The following is a 26,290-nucleotide window of genomic DNA, read 5'->3' on the forward strand; positions in this document are numbered from 1 at the left end:
GGCTCAGCAACATGTGGTTGCAAAAACTGTTTCATATATTCTCCTCCCCCTCTTCTTCCTCCACCTCCTCCTCCTCCTCCTCCTCCCTGTGGATGCTGGAGTTGGAGGGCTTTGAGAGAGAGAGAGGATGAGACAGAGGGTCCAGTCTTTCCAATAAACATCCCCCCCTTTGCATCAGATGCGCATTCAGGGCATCAGCACCACCCACTCAGTCCAACCCTCCCTGACAATCGATGGGAAGCATTCAGGTATCCTTTTTTTTTAATATCAAGGGATCAGGGTAAATGACATGTACTGTGACACCAAGAGCGAGAAAAGAAAAAAAAACAAGAGGCTTGAATGAGCAGATGGGGAGGTGAGGGAGCACTGCACGTCCCCCCCTCCTCACACCACCTATAATCTCCCCCCTTCATCCTCCCTCGGGTGTGACTGGCCAGCTCTTAATGTTTTAAATCCAACGTGGGTGTTTCGGCCGTCTCCGTGTTTGTGATCACTCGGTTTGATCCATCTGTTTTTCTTGCGAGGTTACCATGACAATTAATGTGTGTTGTTTAATAGGCAAGTCATTTTGGTAGTCACGAAAATGTACATGGTGTCTGTGTGTGTGTGTGTGTGTGTGTGTGTATACCTGTGTTTGGATGTGTGTGTGTGTGTGTGTGTGTGTGGAGGGGTTGGCTGAAACTCAACATCCGCCTACAAATTGAATCAACGTGCAGCCAATAAAACTCTGTGCACCCCCCCTCCTCTCCCTTCTTCCCCCCTCGCTATCTGTTACCCAAGCTCTCAGACACGGTCGCACGCCAGCACGACACACACACACACACACACACACACACACACACACACTCGCTTTCCTTCTCATAACAATCAAATACATATTAATTTCCACTTGAATGGCTTTGATTAGGTGAGCTTGACGGAGGGCTGTAACCAAAGATTTATCATGTGCAGATTTTTCTTCCAAAAATATATTATATTTTTTCTTTATAAATTTATATGATGATCGTCATATCGCTTGTTTTGTCCAACATACAGTCCAAACCCCAGTAGAGTCAGTAAACAATAATATAAGACTGATAAAACAAGCAAAATCCTTGTGAAGCTGTTTTTTTTACTTGATTGATCCATCAATTAGTCATCTAATTGGAAGTATTAAACATTTCTGTTCCAGTTGTCAAGCACTGACTTTACCCTCTGGGTATAAGAGCTGAAAAAATGTGTCAGTTACTCAATGAAAACCAATTTCAGACCCTAAAACCTTAAAATGTAATGAATTCATTATAGTAAATTAAATATATTAAAGGATTTGGAGTGTTTGTCAACAAATCAAGCAATGTGAAGATGCTGCCTTAGGCTCTGGTTGAAATTTTTCATTATTACTTTTTTATATTTTATGGACAAAACAATTAAACATTTAATTAACAGCCTTAGGTCAACACCTAACATAAACAATAAGTGGAATTTGTAATAATAGATAATAAATAATAATTATTAGTTGCAGCTCCACTATAAAATAAGCTAATGATACAAATAAACTCAAAATATGAACTTGAAAATACTTGTGCAAGTGGAACCACATCAAGATTAAAACAGTAGTTTTTGTGAGGAAACTGAATAAACAAAGCCATCAGATGACATAAATAGAGTAAGATTATTGAAATACTGAGCAAATTCAGAATAAAACAATGTTATAGTTGGTAAAATACCTCATCACCATGCAGCTGTCCTGTGTGGATAATGTGTGATGGGTGTGTCAGCAGGTTCACTGGTACAAACAGGGTGGGAGTAGCCGGTGCCTTCACGTGTTCCTCGAAAATATAAGATCGCATGGCATTAAGTGGTTGATATATCGTTGTGTAAACCACCAAACAGACATAAACAGAACAGAAAAACATATTCCAGCTCACATCATACAAAGAAAGAGACATGCACATAATAGTAGCTTTTAAATAGTTATAAAATGGTGTAATCCGCTGTGAATATGGACACCCTAAAACTTTTCCCTCAGTTTTTAACGCAAGATATGCATACATTACATTAACTCATGTTGTGATGATGTTACAGAAGCGTTAAAGGTGATTTGTAGGGTCATATCCTATATAATTGCCACTTTGATTGGTTGACCGGTGTTAAAGTTGCGCTGTTTTCCGACGCTCATGAAAGCAGCATCAGTGGTGTGGTCCAGCGGGTAGCCGTTGGTTCCAGGTCAGGACAACGGCACGTCGTCGCCTCGCGCTCTCACGCACATCATTCACGCTGACATCAAACTTTTTAGATAAAAGTGCTGTTTGTCTCGATAAAAAACACCCAGTTAATGTTTGAAAATGTCCAAGGACTCGTGGGCGGTTGCTGTCGATGTTCAAGAAGCTACAACTTCATCCATACAGGTGGGTTTTTTAAAAGGTGGACCGACCGGACCCGAACGTTACATCAAACTATCTTACTCATCGTTTGTTAGCAGGTTAGCTGACGATGCTACCTAGCTGCCGTGCTGTCAGTGCTTCCAATATGGCTTTGCTAACTTTACACACGCAGTTTCTTTCAGCTAATGAACTTTTATTTTCTCTGACAAGTGTGACTGCTCAAAAAAAGTGGACCGACTTCGAGGTCTGCGTAACCCGAGAGGAGATGTTAATGGTAATGAAATGTTTTTTTTTCTTCTTTTTATTAACACATCTGCTCTCCTGATTTTTGCCGCTCAGCTGTCATGGTGTTTTTTTTTTGTTTGGTTGTTCCCAACTGCAGGCAACACTGCGCCGGAGACGACTGAAAATGGAGGCTGGAGGAAAGAAGGGGACAAGGTGGACCTGGCCGAGCAGTCCCTGCTGAATAAAATGATCCGCCGCTCTCTGGTGCGGAACAGGAACCAGGTGGAGGTCCTGCAGAGGGACCCCAGCTCTCCTCTGTACTCCGTGAAGACCTTCGAGGAGCTCAGGCTGTGAGTTTAGACAGAGATATCTCATACAGATGAGCACATGTGTGTATGTTATTTATTTTTCTCCATCCTCCTCATGCACTTTATTCTTGTTATTTTGACATGATGATCAATAGGAAACCTGAGCTGCTGAAGGGTGTGTACAACATGGGTTTCAACAGACCATCCAGAATCCAGGAGAACGCTTTGCCCATGATGTTGGCACAGCCGTGAGTTCAAGTTTATGCTTTTAAAGTAGAGATGACACAAGTGATCGCATCATCAATTAATCTACTATTTCATAGCTAAATCACTTCTCAAATGTATTTATAATGATTTGTTGGTCTCTTCTGATTTATGTCATTAAAATGTCATGGTTTTTTTGCATTTTGCAGTATTCATACCAACTTGACTATCACCTCAGACAAGGGGTGGACAATATGGCCGTAAACTGAGGTTGCAAAAGTTTACACATTCATTACTCAAGTAGAAGTACAGATACTTGTATATAAAAGTAGCCTCTGGTAAAAGTGGAAGTACTAATTCAGCTTCTTTACTCAAGTGATGGTAATAAAGTACAGGCTCTGAAATGTACTCAAAGTAAGAAAAAGTATCCCTCTGAAGGACATTTCTATGCAAAGCTAACCGGACCTCACATCACATTAATGTAATTCAAAGACTATTAAACCTAAAGGTAGAATCAGGAGGATGTGTCCTTGACCTTGATAGCTGATCGTTGAGACTCATTCCCTGGACTTAAGATACCATAATTTGGGTTGTATGGCAATTATTATATGGCAATATTTCAGGGTATTTCTGCGCTTATGATATTCTTGACCGTTTGACAAATTACTTAAAATATCTCTGGTCTGGAACTCAGTAGCTGTTGAGCTCTCCCTCTGGGATGTTTGGTTCCCCACGTACTCAGGTGGATGCTGGTATTATCATGAACAGAAATAACACACATCCCTAACTTGGACTGTGAGAAATTACTTGTAACAATTTTTAATTAGTTAGCAAATATTTCATATGTTTATCAAGGAAAAATGCCAAATATTTTCATGTTCCAGCCTCTCAAATGTTAGGATTTGCTGCTCTGCTCTCTGCAAATTTCTGCATTTTGGACAATTGGTTCGACAAAATGATTTGGAAAGTGTTTTTCTACAAAAAACTGAAGATACCCACATCACTGCTTCTCTCCTGGGTGCAGCTGGCACAGGGTAAACCACAGTGGACCAAAGACATCAATATTCAAGCGCACAGCAGGATACAATTGACAATATAAACAACAAGGAGCAAACTACGCGTTTCACATGCTGCTTCATCAGATTCATTCTGTGCTTGATTGCCAACAGGTGTTTCTCTCCATAATCAGCTGCTGATTAGCCGAGAATCAAGCAAGGTCTTTTTCCCCAATACAATTACTACCACAACTCACTGTACAGGACCATAAACATACATTTCCATTTTGCAAGGTAATGAGACACGAAAAAATATACATCAGAGCGCAAAGTCTGGCTGATCCGGCTCTGATACTACAAAGGACGACTAGATACAGAATGCACATAATTCCACAGGGTTGTGTGTTTTTCTACATTTGCAGAACTTTTATAAACTAAATGATTATTCAATTAATCAAAAAGAAATAGTGGATTATGAAAATAATAATTAGTTGGGCCACTATTTTGAAGGAATGTTTTTTTCACTCATGAATTAACAGCACGTAATTAGTATTCAATTGTAAAATTATAATATGAAGTATGAAATTATTCATGTAAGCTGTTTCAATTAAAAGTTATTTAAATTCTATTAAGTCAGAAAATAATTTCAAAATCTGAATTTTTCAATTTGCTTGTTTTTCAACATTCCAAAACTCAAAGATAAAACTGGAGAAAAGCGATTTATAGCAGCAAACATTTGGTATTTTTCTAAATTACTTTAGAAGATTATTTTAACATTGACATTTTTGAGATTTTCTTTTACAAAACAAATTGTTTGTTGTTTGTGCTTTCCAGATCATTTTTATATTCATGGTTTTACTTGTCTGGATCATTACAATAATGAGAAAGTAAGTGCAAATTAAAAAAACAAATTTGGAATCAAACAAATGGCCAAGGGACCATTTTGACAATTATTTTAACTCTGAAATGGACTTTTAACTGTTGTTGTTTGATTTAATGACAAAAACTCATTGCAGTACTTTACTGTACGTGTGTGTGTTTCTCTGGCTCCAGACCTCAGAATCTGATCGCCCAGTCGCAGTCTGGCACCGGTAAGACTGCTGCTTTTTCTCTGGCCATGCTCAGCCATGTAAACACAGCCAATAAGTGGACTCAGGTAAGCATGACATGTAATCTGCAGGGCCGACCAGTGTCCACACGCAGTTGTAGAAGCTGAAATATACTCCCCCATTAAAAACTGTTTGCTTCTCTCAGTGCCTTTGCATCGTGCCAACATACGAGCTCGCTCTGCAGATTGGTCAGGTCATCGAGCAAATGGGGAAATTTTGTCCTGATGCGAAAATGGCCTACGCCATTCGGGGCAACAGAAGTAAGATTGTAATTATATCTGATGGATTGAAGTGGTATTTAGAGTAATTATGAAGCCAGTGTTGGTTTTGTCACTGCATGAATTTCTGCGTTCTGTTCAGTGGAGCGAGGCATCAAGCTGCAGGAGCAGATTGTCATTGGAACACCAGGCACAGTCCTCGACTGGTGCACCAAGTACAGGCACATCGACCCCAAGAAGATTACCATGTTTGTGCTGGATGAGGCCGATGTGATGATCGCCACACAAGGTCATCGTGACCAGAGCATTCGTATCCATAGGTGGGTTCCTTTCAGAGAAACCCTTCAGATGATGATGATAATAAAAAGAGTTTTCTTTGTCATGTCAGTCAACAAGCTTCTTTCTCTCCTTTTCTCTGCACCAATCCAGAATGCTCACAAAGGACTGTCAGATGCTCCTGTTCTCTGCGACCTTCGAGGACTCGGTGTGGAGGTTTGCGGAGCAGGTGGTCCCCGATCCCAACATCATCAGGCTGAAGCGCGAAGAGGAGACGCTGGACACCATCAAGCAGTTCTATGTGCTCTGTAAGGAGAAGGAGGACAAGTTCACAGCACTCTGTGACCTGTATGGCTGCCTTACCATCGCACAGGCCATGATCTTCTGCCACGTAAGTCACCTGTTGGTACACACTTCATAATGATTGGAAATGGATATTTTTCCTTCACTGTTGGACCCTGTTTATACCTCGGCAACTAGGGCTGGGCGATATGGCCTCAAATCAATATCACGATATATTGAGCAACTCACCTCGATAACGATAAATGAATGATAAGTAACACTTTTTTCTTTGTTCTGAAGCAACTTGTTTGTAATGATGACACCAAGGACAGGAAACATTGCTGGGTGATGCTTTATTTTACAACATCATCAGATATTTAACCAAAAGTACTAACATAATACCACATCCTAGAAGTCAAACCAAAAGAACTTCATCACTTTAAGACTGTCCTGTAGGCTGTGTTAAAAAAATGTTATAATAAAGTTTTCAGATTCCAGGAAAATGACATAAAATGAGCAATTCAGTTTAGGTGATACTTTCTCTTTAGACTCGCAAGATGGCTTCTTGGCTGACCACAAACCTGACTAAAGAGGGCCACCAGGTGGCTTTGCTGAGTGGGGAAATGACCGTGGAGCAGAGAGCTGCTGTCATCGAGCGCTACAGGAACGGCAAGGAGAAGGTGCTCGTGACCACGAATGTGTGCTCCAGAGGTGAGAGATTAAAGCCCTCTAGTGTTGCTTCTCTGCAACATAACAAAATTCTCCAGGTGTGCGACCTGAAAGGAAATTTCAAGCAACACAGAATACAAAATTTCAAAAGTGTAGAGCACACTACCATAAATCAGGTTTAAGATTGAGTCGGATTTAAATAGTCAAACGTCTTTTTGGGAGGTGAGTGTAAAATAAATAAAAATTGTATCTCATTCTGGTGTTTACAGGTATCGATGTGGAACAGGTGTCACTAGTGGTCAACTTTGACCTCCCGACAGACATGGATGGGAATGCCGACAATGAAACGTACCTCCACCGGATCGGCCGCACAGGACGTTTTGGCAAAAGAGGATTTGCTGTCAACATGGTCGACAGCAAGCACAGCATGGATATAATCAACCAAATCGAGATGCACTTCAGTATGTTACTTTTCTATGACTTTATTCAAGCGAAATGGCAAATATAAGAATCCTAACATGACTTTTATCTTTCTTTCTCTCACAGACAGGAGAATCAAGAAACTTGACATGAGCAATCTCGACGAAATTGAGATCCTGCAGAGCTGAACGCTTCGCTACATGCTCGACCCGATACTGAATCAGTTAGACGTGTTACCTCAAATGTGACTTGAGTTCTTTCAAGCATTCATTGTTTGCATTTTATTGTTTACAGAAGAGAGATGCATGCTGACGTTAACTATGCAAAGTTATTTCAAGGCAGCGGTTTGTGCCAAAGTTTACACTTAAATTTAATTTGACTGGCCACTGAAGTCACCTTAAGCCTTAAAGCAGTCTCGCAGACTATAAAGCAACCACTGGCTGTTAAAACAGCATTTAAGATGGGTGGTGATTATTATACATTGTGTGCAGTGTTGTGTGTTTTTTTTTTTTTTTTGGATTATCTGAAGTGGGTTATTTTGTAGGATTGGTGGGATATAAGGTCTCATCTTTAGACGTTTGCATGGCTTGATCAAGTGTGAGTGCCAAAAAAATATCCTCGAGTGACTTGAAGCATTTTAAGGATTGAATGCCTGTTTCAGCCTAGTGGAAGCTGACAATTAGTTTCCTCCTAACTTAATTTGATTGTTCTATCAGACTGTGAATCTGGAGGTGTTGCCCAGTGTTTGTGTGGATAAAAAAAATAAATATACTGTTGCATGTCAAACCGCTTACAGTTGAAATGTTTGGTTTTTGTGTGTGACGGCTTTAGGCGCCTTTTTCAAGTTGGACCGTTTTTATATCAGGTCTTTTTAATGTACCTTTTTAATCCTCTGCACTTTAGTTTTATTAGTTTTCCAGTGTTACCCACATTTATGTTAAACCATTTGATTATTCATTTCTTGGTTCATACTTGGAGCTTTTATCATGAACACTTGGCTCTCAACCATCCAGGAGTAATTTTCTGGCTGCATTCAGTAGGAAGGAATATAAAAGGAGTACTTAACCAGAGCAGAGTGAAGTGTTTTAAATGGGCCTTTTTCACAGCAGACATTATAACTCAAAAGGAAAAGCACAGGGGTTTCCAGGTTGCTTTTCATCCTGCGATGTGAAAAAGAAAAACGCCTGTAGTTTTTTCTTCACACATTTTGAAAGCAGGGCAGTCATTGAAGTATAAAAGTACAGTGTGATGAATTCTCCTTTTATTAACAACCTAGTGATGTACTTTAGTGCCTCTGCATTCTGAAAAAGACTAAATTTGGCATCAACCAAAAAAGACCATGTTGAAAATGGCAACAAATGAAACTAGAAACAGGTTTTGTTGCTGTTTGTCTGCAGCATCTGATGACGCTTTGAAATTAAACGCTTTAACGACTGCAAGCCGACCAGATTTTCTTCATGCGACAGCAGATCGAAGCTCTTAACTTGCTAATTATCTGCAGTTTTAAATAAAACACTATGTAGTCTAACTCAAAAAAGGACATGCATGTCATTTTAAATCCTAATAGGAAAAATGTGACTACATAAAGCCAGACAGGATACATTTTACTGAACCGGTCTGGAGTTTTCTGTGCAATAGTACAACAAAACAAATTATCACTTGGATCCACACATGTTTTAAGATTTGCTAATACAATTAAATGAGACTAATATGATTCTTCAACCAATTTAATTAGTAATAAACTCTTAAAAATACGATACATCTGCTCCTTATGGAGGCTCTACATTCCTGAGAGATTTTTTTTGATTGTGTGAACAACACACACAAAAACTAAGGTGGCTCTGTAATTCCTCCCTTATTGAGCAATCTAATATATACAAAATGTCTTCTAATGTCAGTGTATGTGTCCTGGAGATTTTAAGTTTCCAAACTTTTTGTTGCGCGTAAGACTTTTAAGCTCTTATGTGCACGTCTTGAACTTTTAGATTTGAAGGATAACTTCACCCAAAAATGGAAATTCAGTTTCGTAGTCCACAAAACATTTCTTAAGTTTCAACATCAAAACAGGAGTGCAGCATTCTCCTAAACACCTGAAGTAGATGGGGACTTGTTTTGAAAATGGCTCCAGCATAATCAGTCTCTAAAAGCCCCGAGATCAGTTTGATTTAAAAATATGTTATTAGCATCCTCATACATTTGAGCTTGTGCACGCCCTTCAGTCTCTAGAGACTCAGACAAGCTGTATGGAGCATTTTAAGCAGTTTTCTTTAACATTACAAGTAGTCCCCATCTACTTCAGGTGTTTAGAAATGTTTTGCTGACCACGAAACTTCAGCTGACTTTCCATCTACATGGAATTTTCATTTTGGGGTGAACTCATCCTTTAAGGTGAGCAGAGAGAAACACTTTCCTCCTTCAGCAGGCGAATGTGAAAACAGTCTTCGAGCATTAAACGCTGATATTTCCAACAGGATTAGACAGATGATTACCTGGAATTGCATCACAATTTTCATTTTTACTGGGAAAAAAGTATTTTAAATCATGAGGATGTGACATTTGCTGGGTTCTGCACCAAACAAACATGTTTTCTTACATCTGGAGAACAAGTTTTGTAGTCGGGCATCTCTGGAGCACTACATTAATTCACCATCATGCTGTTTTGTCACACGTTTTACCTTTAACAAAAAAAAACTGTACCTTCTTTCTATTGAATATTGCACTTTTGATTTATTGTGACGTCCTTATAATCATCCTTCTGCACAGTGAAGCATTAACATCTGCGTGTAGAATCAATAAGCAAAACATTTTTATGTGGAGGGAGACTTTACATCCCACCATGAAGCCAGACTTCACCTCACCAACAAACATCTTGTGTGCTCACTGGTGCTCCACCACACTGTCACTGTGAGAGATGCACAGCACCGATCTGTTCACGATGCCACACTGGGCCAAAGTCATATCCATGTCTGTGAAGGTCCTGCGTGGCACATCCATGGTCTCGATGCAAGCGTCTCCATACTTGGCTCCAAACTTGACCTCTGCGCTGGCCCTCACTGTCAGCAGAGTGTCTGTGGGGTCAAAGTGCTGCTGAAACCTCCCACCACATGGAGCTCGGATGGCTAGGAGCAAACTCCAAGTGGCACCAGGTCCTTTGGTCATTGCTGGTGCTGAACCAGGGGGCTTGGGTCTGCTGTCCACCTCAGGGCTGCTGGGGACACCTGGCTCCTCACGCCTGCACCTTTGCTGCAGGATGGCACCATGAGACAGGCTGAGCTTAGTCATCTGATGGTCCAGGCTTCTCCCCTCTGACTGCCTCCTCTCTATGGAGGGGAGAACCTTGTACTTGTTCAGGGACTGTGGTGGAGCAGCAGGGGCGTGCTGCAGCATCTGCAGGACCTCATGCTGGCTCAGCTGGCTGCTCTGCCACATTATGGGCTGGGACTGGGAGCGCAGGTTTCTGTCCGGCCTGCGGCTGTGCACAGGAGAGTCTGGAGACACGGGTGTCCTCTGGATGCCGTCTGTATCACCTGGAGAGTTCAGGGCGGGTCTGCTTCGACCTTTGGAGGACTTCGGCCTTGTTAAATGCATCGATAACCAGCTGTTAAGACCGGAGAAGACTCCTGGTTGCTTCTTGGCGTCAGTCCTCCACAAAAAGCGTGGAAAAAAAAGAAGTGATATGAGTGAATACTGCTCCTCCTAGAAGCTGTTTTACGACATGGAAGAAGAGATTCGTACAGCTGAAGATAAAACGTTAAAACGCCGTTTGTTCGCGTTACTTTTGAGCCGCTTTCCCAAGTTTTTAACCAGCTCCAGCAGGAAGTACCTCTTTAAAGCGTCACCGTGGTTGCCATGACAGCGCAGTTGCCTTGATGACGACATGCGGTTGGAGGGCGGGGGAGACCCCTGGTGGCGGGAGTCCGCAACTGCAGCTCAATTCATCAGGTTTAAACAGAATTGTTCTGGGATGTTCTGGCCTCCTGTAGCAGGTCCACAAACACATTTAAAGGGGCACTATTTCATTTGGAGAGGAAGTTCAAACACAGGATTTTAATATTTACAACATTAATGACGTAATAATACAAACTCAGAGATATTTGCTTTTTCCATAAGTGAATAGGTTGGAAAATAAGGTCCAGAACACTGTTTGAAGGTAGGAGGTGGCAGGGTCCGCCACATATAAACAAAGTAAAACAGTAGGAAATTGTGTTCTCCTTTAAGGTTTAAGGTTGGTTGGTTTCTTTAGTCTATTCAGTCATGAAACAGAAGAGTTTGTTTATTTAAGCATAAAAAACAATATTTCTCTTCTGATTCAAATTTTTCATTCCCAGAACTACAAAGTGCACCTTTAACAGCGTTATATCACCTTCATACTTCACGTCTTATGTATCACGTCTCACATTGAGACATATATTTCTGAGAATTCACTCATAAACATAATTTTATACCGAATTCTGCTGTAAAAAACACACATTTGTTCTGTTTGGGATCTTTCACAGACCCCAGGAAGAAAAACTCAGATCCTGTACTTGATTAAAAGTAGTATATTCATTGAATAGAAATGCTCTGTTACATAAAGTCATGCATTCAACTATAATTATAATATAATAATGGTGCCAGGATCAGAAGTTCCCTTCATCAACTCAGGTAAAAATCCATTTGACAAAATGTGTAGATCAATAATCAGTTGAGATTAAGAAAACACAAGTCTACAACCATCAACCAACTTTTTTTTATTAAGCTACACTGTTTAAAAAATTCAGTTAAATTAATGACAATATATATATAAAAACATATATAGTACATACAGTACATTCCTGTAAAACAATACACAAATCACTTTGAATAAAGAATTACACAGCATACTTCATCATTTATAAATTAAATGATAACTTGCATTGAAGCCAGACACAGTGGGGTTAACAACCCTGAGTTCACTTCTAAAGGCTTTTGTTTCATAAATTACCAAGAAAAACAAGTTCTTGAGCAAAAACATAGTACTTGGTTCTGATCATTGAACAGCAAATGATTTTATGTTATTGTTCTGCCTCAGTTTGTCTGTGTTTTTTATCTTTACTTTTTACAACAAGTGCAAAGTATTTTATACAGTACTATCTGGCATAATCCGATCTGAGATGATCTTCTAGATGAAAGCAATTCTCGCCGTGTAACAGGAGCATAAATATGTATTTCAATGGAATATGGCGAAAATCGAACCTAATGGCCCTATTATTACATGATTTCATACAAATATTTCATTAATACATGAATATCATGATTAGTATCAGTATATTTTCAGTATTGACTATTTTCGTAAATGATCACATCACTCACAACCCCCAAAACATTCCACTTACGATGATGTAAGACCAAGAAAATTGCCAAATTTCTGACATTTGAGACCATGAAACCATCAAATATTTGGTGTTTTGAAAACAAACGGCTGTCAGCAGTGAGCAAAGACTTCTGGGCCCCACTGTACTGTAATTATGTAAATCTACAAACCAAAACTGGATTTAAAAGGTCATTCAGAGTTGCACTATAAAGAGTTACGATGATCATGCATCATTATAATCTCATATATGTAACACTGTTACTGTAGCTTAAGTTTAGGGTCAGTGTATTGATGCTGACACGACACAGAGAAATGCACAACACGTAGATATTTACTCATATAGCGTATAAAGTGGCAGATAGTAGCACTTGTTGCTCTCTATGGTAGGTCAAGCATGTTGTGCTGGGCGTAAAGTTCCTCTGTGATCTGGTACACTTCAGAGATTAGAGGCAGTGCCTCCCCCAGCATGGCCACGACCTGCTCCGGAGGGCCTACATTCATCACTTCAAAGAAAGCTGGACGCCCTGGGAGCACGCAGAAAGCCATGCCCGCCGCCTTACGGACCATCCAGGGGTGGTGCTGGGCGAGAGACTCGTTGTAAGACTCTGAGCACATGACAGAGGTCTTGCCGTCCTCGTTGCTGGTACGGAGGCGCTCCAGAAAGAGCTCCAGCCACCTCAGAGCCCGGTGGAGCCTCAGCAGAGTGCGGCAGCCTGACTCTGGGTGGCCGCCTCTCTTGGTCAGGTCAACTAGTTCATTGGCCAGCTCATATTTAAGCATTGACTGGACTGTGACATACTGGGGCCCATTCTCACCATCCATGTGGGTGACCAGGATCTTGACCTTGTTGACAGCATCCTTGGAAATGAAGCCAAAGACACTTCCCAAGCAGTTCAGAAACCTAGAAAAGGGATAAACAAAACAGTCTGTCAGCACTTAACTTGTACTTTGTACACTGTTGAAGCTGGGTGTAGTGGATACAGTACAACCAGGCTGTAAGCTCACACAGGAGAGGCCACACACTTGCCAAAAGATTAGGACTTGTTCAAATGAACTTACTTGACGAGACCACGCCACCCAGCCACGTAGTGTTCAAGATAGACTTCTTTATTCTCCGACAAACACAACTTGAAGGTGTCGAGCACCTCCTGTAAACTGAATTTCTGCTCTTCTGAAGCCACGGGAGCAGCCATGGTGTTTCTTATGAGGAAGCGCTGTCGAGAAAAGGCGACATGTGAGTGAACAAACGTAGCTAACGGCTAACGGCAAAGTGGAGGTGGTGATGAATATAAGTACGGAGGTAAAGCCTGAAAGGTTGGGCACGTTACCTGCGAGAAAACTTAGAAGTGGAGGGAAAATTCAGCATCTCTCTTCGTGTCAAAAGATCGACAGGTCCTTCCTGCTCTAATCCGCCTCTACTGCGCAGACTCGAGCCGGACAATACAGGAAATTGGTGACCTTGCCTTCAAAATAAAAGCACGGTGGTCAGGAGATCTGTGCTTTATCAAGAATATTGAGTTTAGTGGCTATTATTGATCAATCATGGCAGCCCCTATTGTGATTACTTAAAGCAGATTTATATTTTAAATAATAGAATAATGTTTATTTAATTCGTACATTGTTAATGATTTTCCTGCTGCTTTAAACAAATCTGCTATAACAGCCCCGTGATTTTAAAAATTGAGACTCCCAGACTCCAGAAATAAAGGTTAAAACATTTTTTTCTGCTTCATGATGTCCTCAAATTAAGGTCTAAATTTTGTTTTAAAACCTTGTCAACATTACAAGGGATGCAATTTGGGTGTGGAAAGATTGAATTCTTTATTTCAATATATATGCAGTCAAATTTAAATGTAATGAGTGGGAATCCGCTCTTTTTCTCTTTCCTTTGTCAATTTCGGTACATCAAATCAACAGTGATGTGGCCTGCCATGTCTGAATGAATGTAACTGATGCTGAAATAATGCTGGATTTTCATAACAACATTCAAATGAAATAACAGAAAAGAAACACCTGTGTGATGTTGTCATGCCCTGGTACCTACTAAATACGGTCTGATCATTATCCATCATCAAATAAGACCTTTGCATCCCTGATATTGATCCGGAAAACACTGGAATCAGCCTGTAAGATACATACACTGTTTATATAAATGCACAGCTTCACACAAACTCTCCCAGGGTCTCTTAACACCCCAAACTTGAAGAAAAACAAAGGACATGGCCTCAACAAAATCTTTGCACCGTGGTTTTATTTTGAAGACGCGGACCGGAAGTTCTAACGTTTGACGGCGGGTGTGTTGACAGTGGAAACCCGGCGGTACTTCGCTCGAAATGACCCACATGTACACAAGTTAGACAAAAGACATTTCTCTATAAACAAGCTGTTATTCACCGGGAGCAGTCAGACCTGCTCGGTTGACGTCTTGGTGTTCAGCTAGCTTCAAAACTCGGCTGAAAACATGCCTGAAATAAAAGTAACACCGCTGGGTGAGTAACGTTACAGGAGCTAGCTAGCATCGGTTATGCTAGTTCCGTCAACAACTATATGCGTCTATAACTTTGACGTTAACTGTTCGCTAAATGTCTGGCTCTATTTTAACAGCAACAATGTGTGTATTATCTGTTATGATGGTCTGAAAGTGTTTGTAACCGTCACCCTTTACTGTTTGTAGCTGTTGTTAGCTGGTGAAGCTAACTTAAGGTGCGTTTACTGTCTGTTTTTTAAGCCTTCTCCTCAACTTTTCCCTCTCCAAGGTGCTGGACAGGATGTCGGCCGCAGCTGCATCCTTGTCTCTATTGGAGGCAAAAACATAATGCTTGACTGTGGGATGCACATGGGATATAATGATGATGTGAGTAAAGTAGTTTATCATTCAACAAGTAGGGATGCACGATACGATAACCGATAACTACCTTACTGTCATGGCCGATACCGATAAAATAACCGATAATGGAAACCAACATATTTATGCAGACCTGAGTGCAAGAAAGGCTGAGCAGAGATGGTTTATTTGATAATCCACAGCTGTGCTAAGATTTTATGGTTAAACTTGAAGACTTTTCCCCTCGCGTTGTGTTCAAAAACGTCCACACCAGTGCTGACATGTGTGGCTCTCGTCTACATTGCGTGGCTCTACACAGGTGCAGCAGTTTGTAGTCATGAGCTCGACAACAGGTGTTTGTTGTTCTTCTTCTCTGTGTTTATTAGCTGCTCACAATACAACTCTAAAGGTGCATACCACCACCTCCTGTGTGTAGATCCTGCATAAGACGGTATGCACAACATGATATCGACATATTGTCCAGCCCTATCAATTAGTCAAACTATAGGAAATAGCAGCAACTGTCCTAAGTGACTTTTTTAAGTTAAAAAATACCAAATGTTCTTGAGTTGAAGCTTCTTAAATGTGAGGATTTGCTGCTTTATGTTACTGTAAAATGTGATGTTTCGCCATTTAGTGACATTTCAAAGACTTAACACTTAATAATTAAAATAATCAGCAGATTAACCGATGATGAAGTCAATCAGTACTTGCATTTCAAAGTGTAATTCCTCCTTCATACTCTTTCAAAGTGCAATGACAGTTTTGATGTTTTGTCAAATACATCTGTTTATTGTGTTGCACAGATAGATACTGAAATTGGCATTATAACCAGCAAGCCCAATGCCAAAGCTTGCAGTAAAAACAAGACCAAAACTCCCCTGGTGCTCCAACCTCCTAGTCTGGACTTCTAGCCGCACAGCTAACCGAACTAACTAGCTAACAGCAGCAGCAGTTAGCAGTTAGCAGTTTCTCTGGTGTTATGCTGTGTCCATATTCGTTTGGAGTATGAATTCGCCACCTGGCCCGTTCTTACATATTACACCTTTAACTACATCACTAGTGGCTTTAGCTGAGTACCTGCAAAAGTTTTGTTAGAAAATGGGGGTTTATTCTGAATGTGTTGCACTTTTAAAAAAAAACTAAATTCTGTATTGTCTTTGCAGAGACGTTTCCCAGACTTTTCTTACATAACCCAAAATGGTCGTCTGACAGAGTTTTTGGACTGTGTGATCATCAGGTTTGTTTGTTAATATTTACATAGTGCCATCTCTCTCTCGCTGATGAATTATATATATATATATGGAATAGATAAACAATCCTGTGTTTTTACTCAACTATTTCTTGTCTTTCTCTTTTAGCCATTTCCACTTAGACCACTGTGGCGCTCTGCCCTTCATGAGTGAGATGGTGGGCTACGATGGCCCCATCTACATGACCCATCCCACCAAGGCTATCTGTCCCATTTTGCTGGAAGACTTCCGGAAGATCACCGTAGACAAAAAGGGAGAAACCAACTTCTTCACCTCGCAGATGATCAAGGACTGCATGAAGAAAGTGGTCCCTTTGAACCTCCACCAAACTGTCCAGGTGCGACGCTGAAATCAATTTTGACGTGCCCAGATATTAATCATTTCTGCGCCAGCTGCTCGTCCCTTTTGATGGCAAATCAAGCTGTTTCTGTTGTGCTGCTTGCAGGTGGATGATGAGCTGGAGATCAAGGCGTACTATGCAGGCCATGTCCTGGGAGCTGCCATGGTGCACATCAAAGTGGGATCAGAGTCTGTGGTCTACACTGTGAGTATAACACGTCTGCACTGTATCAGATTCAGAGTTTGAATTTGATAACCAAGATCTCAGAATAATGTATTTTTCATTTATAGGGAGACTATAACATGACACCTGACAGACATTTAGGGTGAGTGGCTTTTTACTCTATTTTTTCATCTTATGTTGGACTTTATGCATATGCACAACACAGTCCTTATCCTTATCCTTGTATTCGACATTTGCAGTGCTGCATGGATCGATAAGTGCCGCCCAGACATCCTCATCTCAGAATCTACATATGCCACCACCATCCGTGACTCAAAGAGATGCAGAGAGAGGGACTTTTTGAAGAAAGTGCACGAAAGCATAGAAAGAGGAGGAAAGGTAAGAGTTAAATTAGTCGAATGTTTTTTGTGATGGAGGTTTTTGTCTTCTCTCCTTTTTAATTGAGTGTCATGGAGAGGAAATTTAATTTTTCTTTTTTTTAAGATATTTGATTTCCTGTCATCTTTTCAGGTTCTCATCCCAGTCTTCGCCCTCGGAAGAGCACAAGAACTCTGCATCCTGTTGGAAACTTTTTGGTACGGTTGTTACTCAGTTTTTAAAACAAACCCCAGAAGCAAATTCATATAACCCTTTTATGTTTTCAGTATGGGTTTGTGAATGTAAATAAGGCCTTGTCCATATGTATGCAGATATTTTTCTAAACAGATATCTTTCCACAGGACCTTTGTTTTACATTTTTTTACTTCTTTTACTTTCTCTGTACACACGAGTACAGAGAAACCTGTTAAAAGTTTTTTTTTTCTCAGTATGGCTGATTTTTACTCACTTGAATCAAAGGTCTAAGGACAGAGGATGTCGCTGAGATTGTAAAGCCCACTGAGGCAATGTGATTGTGATTTTGGTGCTATATAAAAAAGATTGATTTGATTTGATTTGTTGGGCCTCTAGGTGGCGATAAAGTCTATGTTGACAACACGTCGATATCAGCAAAGAACATTTTAAGAAATTCAGCTAAGTAAAGATGTAAACTTATATTTAGACCTAGCATTGCTTGCAAAAAACTTACATTGGTTCTTATAAAACATGAAAAACTGTTGTTGTTGTTGTTACATCAGGCATCCGCTCATTACATTCAAGAACAATGGCGATGTGCAAACATGAGGTGATGACCTTCATCATTTCCCAAATGCTCCATTTTACACGTCCTCATGATACACAGAAAAAAAATCTCTGTTCTAGTGACCTTAAACACCTTTGTGTGCGAACAGAGGAAAATGTTTGTTTTGCAATGTATCTGTATTCATGTGGACGAGGTCAGGCCTCTGTAGAAGAACAGAAATAAGAGGGCCGAGACAGTGATGCATGGAGATAATCATCAGTCCTGGGCTAAGTGATTTTAAATAAAAGCCAGTTTTTCTGGTTCATAACTTTTTGCATTCAAATTAAATTTAATAACGTGTCATAATAATAATTATGATAATGTGCTGTAATTGCACATTATTATAATACACAAAAGCCTCAATTTGTCTCTGGCCTAAAAACTCTGCTCCTTAAAATAGCTGTATTTTTGTTTTGATAGAATAATGGTGGTGTGTGAACTTTGTCATATTAAGTGGCGCCTCATCGGGCAGACACGCTAATTACCTCTTCTCCACGTCCAGGGAGAGAATGAACCTAAAGGCCCCAATCTACTTCTCCACTGGGCTGACGGAGAAAGCAAATCATTATTACAAGCTTTTCATAACATGGACCAACCAGAAGATTCGAAAAACCTTTGTACAGAGAAACATGTTTGAATTTAAGCACATCAAGCCCTTTGATCGCTCCTACGCTGATAACCCCGGTCCTATGGTAAGTGAAGTCTTTCCTCCTAAGCGTTAAAAAAAGTGTCAGGACGAAAATGTAAGTGATCTACAGCAACAATGTACTTTTTCAGGTGGTGTTTGCCACACCAGGTATGCTGCATGCTGGTCAGTCTTTGCAGATCTTCAAGAAATGGGCTGGTAATGAGAAGAACATGGTGAGTGTGGAAGATGGAAGGAAATGGAAGATGTTTTTTAAAAAGTGACCATACTCGATAAACAGCTAGTTCTGCTTTTTCTAGGTAATCATGCCTGGGTATTGTGTGCAAGGAACAATCGGTCACAAGATCCTAAACGGGCAGAGGAAACTGGAGATGGAAGGGAGAGCAACAGTAAGACTTAAATGTCACCTTAAGTTCAATGACTAATATACTGTATGTGTGGGACTATTTATTTTCTAGGCAGTGTAAAGTAGTCCATATCTCTCTATAAAACCGCGATCAGTCACCTTTTGACAACCTTTTTTAAATAAAGAAACAAGTTACAACATGCTCAAGGTTTAGATGTGTCCAGGCTAGCTTTCCCCAGGCTAACTTTTGCTAAGCTAAACTAGCTTTCTCCTGGCTCTAGCTTCATATTTAATAAAACAGATTTTACAGGGCTATTCATCTCCTCGTCTGACTCTCAGCAACAAAGCCAATATGATTATTTCTTTAATTATCAAACTATGCCTTTACAAATTTACCCCAAAAACGTTGTAATTATGATCCATGTGGAAAAACAACTCTGGTATAATGATCGACTCTTTTTTCTGTGATTCTTACAGTTGGATGTGAAGCTACAGGTGGAGTACATGTCCTTCAGTGCCCATGCAGACGCCAAGGGCATCATGCAGCTCATTCGCATGGCAGAGCCTCGAAACATGCTGCTGGTACACGGAGAGGCTGTGAAAATGGAGTTCCTCAAGGGCAAGATCGAACAGGAGTTCAGTAAGTGCATCAACATCCACAGCGCAGACGGATTAGGAAAATAGACACACCACTAATGTTAGTAGGGATGCAAGATATATATCGAACAGATAAATTAAGTTATTGTTTATCGTATCGGCTGAAAAAAATCCACATCGTGCATCTCTAAATGTTAGACTTATTAAGAGTTAGTGGTCAATGTATGCATGTTAACAGTGGGAGGAGAGGGTGTCGACAGTCGAGTGAACGTTTCTGTTTTTTAATGGCAGGCATCGACTGCTACATGCCAGCCAACGGAGAGACGGCGACTATGACAACGAACCCCAGCGTGCCGGTGGACATCTCACTCAACCTGCTCAAGAGGGAGATGGCGCTCGGAGGTATGTTTCGCTGACGGTATTGAAACTTTGGGAATTTGCTGTTTAGTTAACACCCTAAGGCGTAATGTAGTGGCCCATAATGTCTTGGTGGTTAAGGTACAGGGTGCCTACACAGTTTCATTTCCAGTACATTGTTGGTCATGACATTTTGACATCTGTTTTATTTGATTGAAGTTTGTTTGTGACCATGCTTTGGCAATCTTCCCCCGTGCCACCTAAATGTCACGGCACAAATTAGTTGTCACAATGACAAATGTCACGCACTGTACTTTACTGTAAGTTTCATGTCCATAACACAATGACCCCCGACCTCCTTATCGGCTCGTAAAAAGGTGGAGGACTGGGGATGTTTTAGTTACTGTTCTTAGTGTCAAAGACGATAATATTTGGACAGACTACAGCGCAGCCACACTTCAGTTTTTCTTAAAAATGATGATCTTGATTTGCATTTTCGGGGGAATTTTTGCCGAGTAATAAAGTTGGCATGTCTGAGCAATGATAAGAAGTTAGCCAACACTGTATGCGTAAAGTTTAAATGTAATGTCTGTTGACTGATGTTAGCTGCATCCAGCGAAATGTTTTTAATTCTGGAGCGTTTTACATTTCTGAAGTATTGTACAAATTGCTGCTACCACTGTCAGACAGAGATGTGGACTGAGTCATTGTGACTCGTACTTAAATTGACTCAAGTCACTGTTTTGACCACTTGCAGCCTGACTTGACAGAAGACTAATGACTTGCCTTGAGACATGATGACCCCAATGAATTGTCTGTGTTTATTTTAGACGAAGGAATTAATAAAATAATAAGGTTTTAAAGTTTGTTTTTGTTTGATTACATTTATTTCAATGAAAATTAATAATAATAGTAGAAATTCAGTTACTAGTCATTACTACTCATAATGCCAATAATATCATTATTAGACAGGTAGTTATACTTTTCTCTTTTTAAAGACCGGATACTGCCTGCTAGGAGTGGTAGTGACTTGACCTGGGCTTTGACTTACATTAACTAAGGACTCGACCTGTGACTTGACTCGAGAACAGTGGGTTGCCAGATCGTAAGGTCCGGTATCCCCCATGTCTCAAACTTTCGCACTTGCACTTTACAGAAAACACACAAATCTGGCAGCCCTATCTGGATCATAACACGTTGTGGAGTTAAATTAAGACTGTTTGTCTGATATCTACATCTGTGTTTTCATATAATTTATTTCTATACTTTCTTGTGTTGAAGGTCCTCTTCCTGATCCTAAAAAGCCTCGCGCCATGCATGGAACTCTGATCATGAAAGAAAACGTAAGTACGGCGTTATCACACTAAAGAGGGGATTTGCTCAGTTGTCAACCGATCGACAGTCGATGATGTGCCTCCTTCTTGTCTTCTCCTGAGCACAGAGTCTGAAGCTGGTGTCGTCGGAGCAGGCCCTGAAGGAACTGGGCCTCAACGAGCATCAGTTACGCTTCACCTGCCGCGTGCAGCTCCAGGACCCGCACAGCGACACCGACACACTTCACAGAATCTACACACACCTCAAGAGGTGAGATACGGGTTACTGAGTTATCTACTTAAGAATCTGAATTATATCACAATTCACCTGCATCATCCACCTTCTCGTCCTTTAAAACCACCGCTCGTGTCTGTCATTTCTGTTTGAGAAATAAGATTTTGATTTTGATCTCCCTTATCACTGAATGAATCTCATGTATCATATTTTTTTAACACTTCTGTGCACCGAAACTCATTTCCTCTGCATTTTGTGACATCTGAGAAAACATATTTTGTAACCGCTTGCTTTTGCATTTCTTTGATTCAGCGTTTTAAAAGGTTACACCATCCAGCACCTCCCCGATGGCACAGTCATGGTGGAATCTATCGTCATCAAAGTCTCCTCCTCCGCTGAAGACGCCAACACCAAGGTCTTACTGCTTTCCTGGAGTTATCAGGTAAAAAAATTATTTTCATTGTCCCTGCTTCACTGATTCAATCGTAAAGGACGTCTAAAAGGTTGTTTAAACGCCCCGCATGTTCCACCTCTTTTGAGTTCAGATCAGATCTTTATTGTTGCACAGGAGGGAATTTTTTTTTATCAGCAAGACAGCTTAAAAACATAAACACAATAAGAGCTCTTTAAGATGACTGAACAGTGACATAGTTTTCTGTGGAAGGCCGGCGAGGAGGCCAAAACGATTACAGGTTATGAAAGTGTGTGCAGGTCTCTCCGGGTCTGGCTTTAACAGGCAACTTCGTATTTTTTAAATATATTTCTCAGTTGATAAAATTTTGAAGCAGTTTATTTGTAGAAACTCAGGTCGACATTGAGAAGTACACTCAGGTTCCTCACTTCTGTTTTTATAGACAAGAAAAAGTATTTACCACACATCAGCTTTGCTGCCCCAGTATATTTGCCACATTTTAGCATTTTTTTACTTTCATCTTTTTATCCGTCCGAGAGAACAGCACCCTCAAGTCACTAGAGGACAAAGGGTTACACTAATTAACAATAAACCTCCTCTAAGAGCAGCTTACCGACTGTTCTGAAAGCTGAATCGGTTGAAAAAAAGTCCAGAAGTCGTGTTTTTTAGGTGACTTTATAAAACATACTGCTGACGAAGGAAGTCAACAGCGTGTGTGCATGAAGGTTGACACTTAAAGCAACTTTTAAAGCAGTTCAGGTGAAAGACTGATGATTTTTGAGTGTCATTCTCAGGCCATCAAATACGGCGCGGTGGGTTGTTTACAGGGGTTATTCAGTGGAAAATGTGAGGGCCTCAAGATCAGATGTGATTTTGTGTCGCTTCGGTTTAGCACTGTAGATAAGCGTCACTTTGCTTTCGCACTTCTAATCGACTCATCTGCCGGTGTTGTATAAGCTTGGTGACAGGGCTGAGATCAGTCACGTTCTATAGTTGTCTATCATACACATAATTTTAATAAACATTGTGTTAATGTATTTTGTCTCGCGGGGGTAGAATATAAAAGTCAAACTCAAGCGGGCCTTTAGTGAAACTCCATATGATGTCTTGATTGTTTTAGAGTCACGCAGATATGACTCAGACCAATATAGCACCCTGTCAGACAGACCCACTCAGTCCTTCTTCTATAAAATGTGTGATCTACAGTGTTAAATGCAGCACGGAGATGTAGAAGCGTGGGAACAGTTCCATTTTTTTATGTTTGTGCTTTTGCAGATAATCGTCAACTCTGACAAGAGCTGTTTCGGTGAGGTCTGAGCCCAGAAAGATATTAAAGAGGCCACAAGCATGTCGATAATTGTAGATTCGATCGTAGAAAACCACCAAGATACTTATAGCTCTCCACTTCAGGCCGTTCAACAATTATCTGAAAGGTAGTTGTGATGTTTTTCTGCGCTCGGTAAGAATAGCTTCAGTTTTAATAATGGCCATAGCTGTAGTTTTTAGACTAATTTCCGTGAAGCTGACAACCTCTGCTGCAAATTGCATAATCCGCCTCTCTGTAGGCAAATTGTACCTTTTTGTCTTGGGTCCATATTTATGAAGGATATTTGTGTAAGGAAAGAATGTAGGTAACTACAGTCACAAAGATTATATGCAAATATGACACCATTAATGTCAAGCTACTCGCATGGCTGAAAGAATAAACATAAATGCAGATTAAAATTTTGAATGCATAAAATCAGCTCCATACTGGTTTAGGTTGACATTGTTTTACAATACATAAAAACACGCCACATCCTGCATGTATTTTGCAGTATTGCACATGTTGCAGTAATGTTGAAAACCCTCTGTGGGCTGTGGTCGAACCTCCATGAAGAACAAAACATGTACTGCATGTCTCCTACCGGTGGAGAAGATGTATTTCTGCACCATCACCCAGTCCTGGAAAATACACATAATAATATGAAGCATGGAGTTTTAAACAATTACAATTAAGTTGAGATATCTGTCATGTGAGGCACTGCTCAACTGTGTCCTCCACCTCAAAAAAGCATTAAGTTGACAAGATCTTGATTTGACTCAGTTCTCATCGAAACTGCACGATTAAATAAATCAAACGTCGCAGAAGGAGGGATGCATCTTGGCCACGATGAGTGCAGGAACAATGACGGTGTATAAATATCTGAAAGAAGCTGTTTTATGTACTATTTACTTGCAGAAGTCCTGCCCACGCTGTCCCAGATCCTTCTCACCACAGCACGCGAGCACATCGATATCTCATCCAGACGATCGTGCGTTTGGTCGCGTTTGTGGGTCTTTCTGTCCGCAGCTAATCTTGCATGCTACTAGAACGATCAGCCTGAAATCTTTTGCTGCACATTTATGATTGTATGCTCAAGGACCTCTCGTGGCTGCTGTGTTTCACAATCTTTGAAAAACGTATTTTATGGACTGCTCTGTTATATAACCTGTTGACTGCTGACTGAATCTCGTTTCTGCTGGAGTTAACGTATGTGGCCATCAGTTATTGGGGGATTCCTTGTCGGCATTTTCATGATATTGACACATTACATCTCAGCCCTCGTTGTTCTCCACCCACATGCCCCCAGACATGCCCGGCGGTGATCTGCACTCTACTGAGCGCCCTCGTCTCGCTGTTTGGTGAAATCCAGTCTGACCGCACTGCTCGAGGGATTTCACTTAAACTTTTTACATGCCCACAAAATCCTGAGGGGAGGTTTGCTCAGCCATGAGAAGTGAAAACACTTTGCGTGGGTGGACAGTCTGAGAGCAGGGGCTTTGAAAGTGAGAAGAAGGGGAAAGTAGAGGGTGGGGAAACCTGACTGTTGAGCTTGGTCACTGCGCAGTGGAAAGAGAGTGGTTAATGTGGCTACATGTGCTCTGTAGCACAAAGGGCGAGACAACAAAAGACAGAACGTGTCATTTTCTATTTATATATATATATATGTATGACACGTTCTGTCTTTTGTTGCATAAGATATATACTATATACATAGTTGTTGGCGGAAGATCACTAAAAACACAGATTCTGTGAGATGATTGTCAAGGTATCAAAGGTTTATTTGTAACATACAAGTCATATGCACAGTGAAACACAATGCAAAATACTGTACGGTTTATAGAACAAAGATGCCAGAAAAAACACAAATATATGTAAAATACTAAGACATTTATGTCTTGAGTGTAAATTGATCGTTTCCTGTAATTCTTTGTAACAACATTCAATTGTTTCAGCTTCTCAAATGAAATTATTTTTTGTATTTTAACATTTTTAGCGATTTTAAATGTTACTAAAACAAAACATGCAGTAAGAGGAAGTCACCTTCAGCTTTAGGAAACTTTTCCAATCTTCAGACACATTGAAAACTGCTCCTATGATCAAGAACATCTTCTGACCAACATTTGCATCAGTGATTCACTGTAATATGCAAACTATCAGTGGTTACCAGCTGGGGAGCAAGGGATCATGAAAATGAGTAATAGCATTAAAAATACTGATGATTCAAATAAAACCCCACCACAACACTATTTTCAGTTTTGTGACTTTTCATTAATATTTGCATTATCAGATCATTTAACTTCTTCAGGTGGCCAAAAATTGCAAAACCAGCGGTGTCGAAAGTAGCAGCTGCCTCATTTTTACACAATTGGGGAACTGAGACATGATATTCAGTAACCACTAGATACTGCCCTTAGTCCTCTGAACTTCTTCTTTGTGCTGATGCCACTTTCGATTATCTGTGTTCAAGTGAAAATATGATGCTCACAATGCCTCTTTTTTGACGTTCTGCTCTGGTTTTCTTCGTCAGGACGAGGACCTGGGGAGCTTCCTTTCAACTCTGCTAAAGAAGGGACTTCCGTCTGGACTCTGCTGAAACGTCTTTTGTCCCAAAACTATGAACATTTGAAGAGAAATTCACACAAAACAGGAACTCATGTTTTGAACCTGGATCTGAGGAGGCTGATAATCACTTCCCACCGCAAAGAAATTCAAATCATTACCTGTCAACGTCAACATTTTTGTTTCATGTACTGCTGGGGTAGTGATCCTTTAATTACCCCTTTTTCTAAATGTCTTTTGGTGACGTTGCCGTTCAAAGACAACAAAAATAAGTCACTCAAATTCTGATTTCTCCCTTAATTTTGATGTACAAAGCCCATTTCAATAAACACATTTGTAGAAAAGTCGAATTTTTACAG

General features: G+C 40.4%; 4 protein-coding genes across 4 annotated transcripts; 2 read left to right on the top strand and 2 right to left on the bottom strand.

Annotated features, from left to right (window-relative positions):
* Nucleotides 1-2,195: 2,195 nt before the first annotated feature.
* ddx19a (DEAD-box helicase 19a) lies at nucleotides 2,196-7,860 on the top strand. The gene is made up of 11 exons (XM_084367980.1): nucleotides 2,196-2,387; nucleotides 2,574-2,637; nucleotides 2,746-2,938; nucleotides 3,052-3,144; nucleotides 5,149-5,251; nucleotides 5,350-5,464; nucleotides 5,565-5,742; nucleotides 5,852-6,089; nucleotides 6,529-6,691; nucleotides 6,919-7,110; nucleotides 7,196-7,860. Exons 1-11 carry the CDS (start codon nucleotides 2,325-2,327, stop codon nucleotides 7,255-7,257), a joined length of 1,464 nt encoding a protein of 487 aa, XP_084224106.1. The 5' UTR covers nucleotides 2,196-2,324; the 3' UTR covers nucleotides 7,258-7,860.
* Nucleotides 7,861-9,781: 1,921 nt separating this feature from the next.
* ubxn10 (UBX domain protein 10) lies at nucleotides 9,782-10,910 on the bottom strand. Its single transcript, XM_084367981.1, has one exon. It carries the CDS (start codon nucleotides 10,655-10,657, stop codon nucleotides 9,947-9,949), a length of 711 nt encoding a protein of 236 aa, XP_084224107.1. The 5' UTR covers nucleotides 10,658-10,910; the 3' UTR covers nucleotides 9,782-9,946.
* An 869-nt stretch (nucleotides 10,911-11,779) lies between these two features.
* On the bottom strand, nucleotides 11,780-13,828 carry cptp (ceramide-1-phosphate transfer protein). Its single transcript, XM_084366300.1, has 3 exons — nucleotides 13,730-13,828; nucleotides 13,461-13,615; nucleotides 11,780-13,302 (listed from the first exon to the last, which is right to left on the bottom strand). The coding sequence occupies exons 2-3, from the start codon at nucleotides 13,592-13,594 to the stop codon at nucleotides 12,780-12,782; spliced, it is 657 nt and encodes a 218-aa protein (XP_084222426.1). The 5' UTR covers nucleotides 13,595-13,615; nucleotides 13,730-13,828; the 3' UTR covers nucleotides 11,780-12,779.
* An 863-nt stretch (nucleotides 13,829-14,691) lies between these two features.
* ints11 (integrator complex subunit 11) lies at nucleotides 14,692-26,277 on the top strand. Its single transcript, XM_084366041.1, has 17 exons — nucleotides 14,692-14,890; nucleotides 15,158-15,255; nucleotides 16,392-16,465; nucleotides 16,587-16,815; nucleotides 16,924-17,022; nucleotides 17,109-17,143; nucleotides 17,241-17,379; nucleotides 17,512-17,576; nucleotides 18,663-18,852; nucleotides 18,938-19,021; nucleotides 19,106-19,195; nucleotides 19,630-19,792; nucleotides 20,041-20,151; nucleotides 21,388-21,449; nucleotides 21,548-21,690; nucleotides 21,967-22,096; nucleotides 25,900-26,277. The coding sequence occupies exons 1-17, from the start codon at nucleotides 14,863-14,865 to the stop codon at nucleotides 25,963-25,965; spliced, it is 1,806 nt and encodes a 601-aa protein (XP_084222167.1). The 5' UTR covers nucleotides 14,692-14,862; the 3' UTR covers nucleotides 25,966-26,277.
* Nucleotides 26,278-26,290: the final 13 nt, after the last annotated feature.

The sequence above is a fragment of the Pagrus pagrus genome (genome assembly GCF_965226575.1).
Source record: "Pagrus pagrus genome assembly, chromosome: 11".
NCBI lineage: Eukaryota > Metazoa > Chordata > Actinopteri > Spariformes > Sparidae > Pagrus > Pagrus pagrus.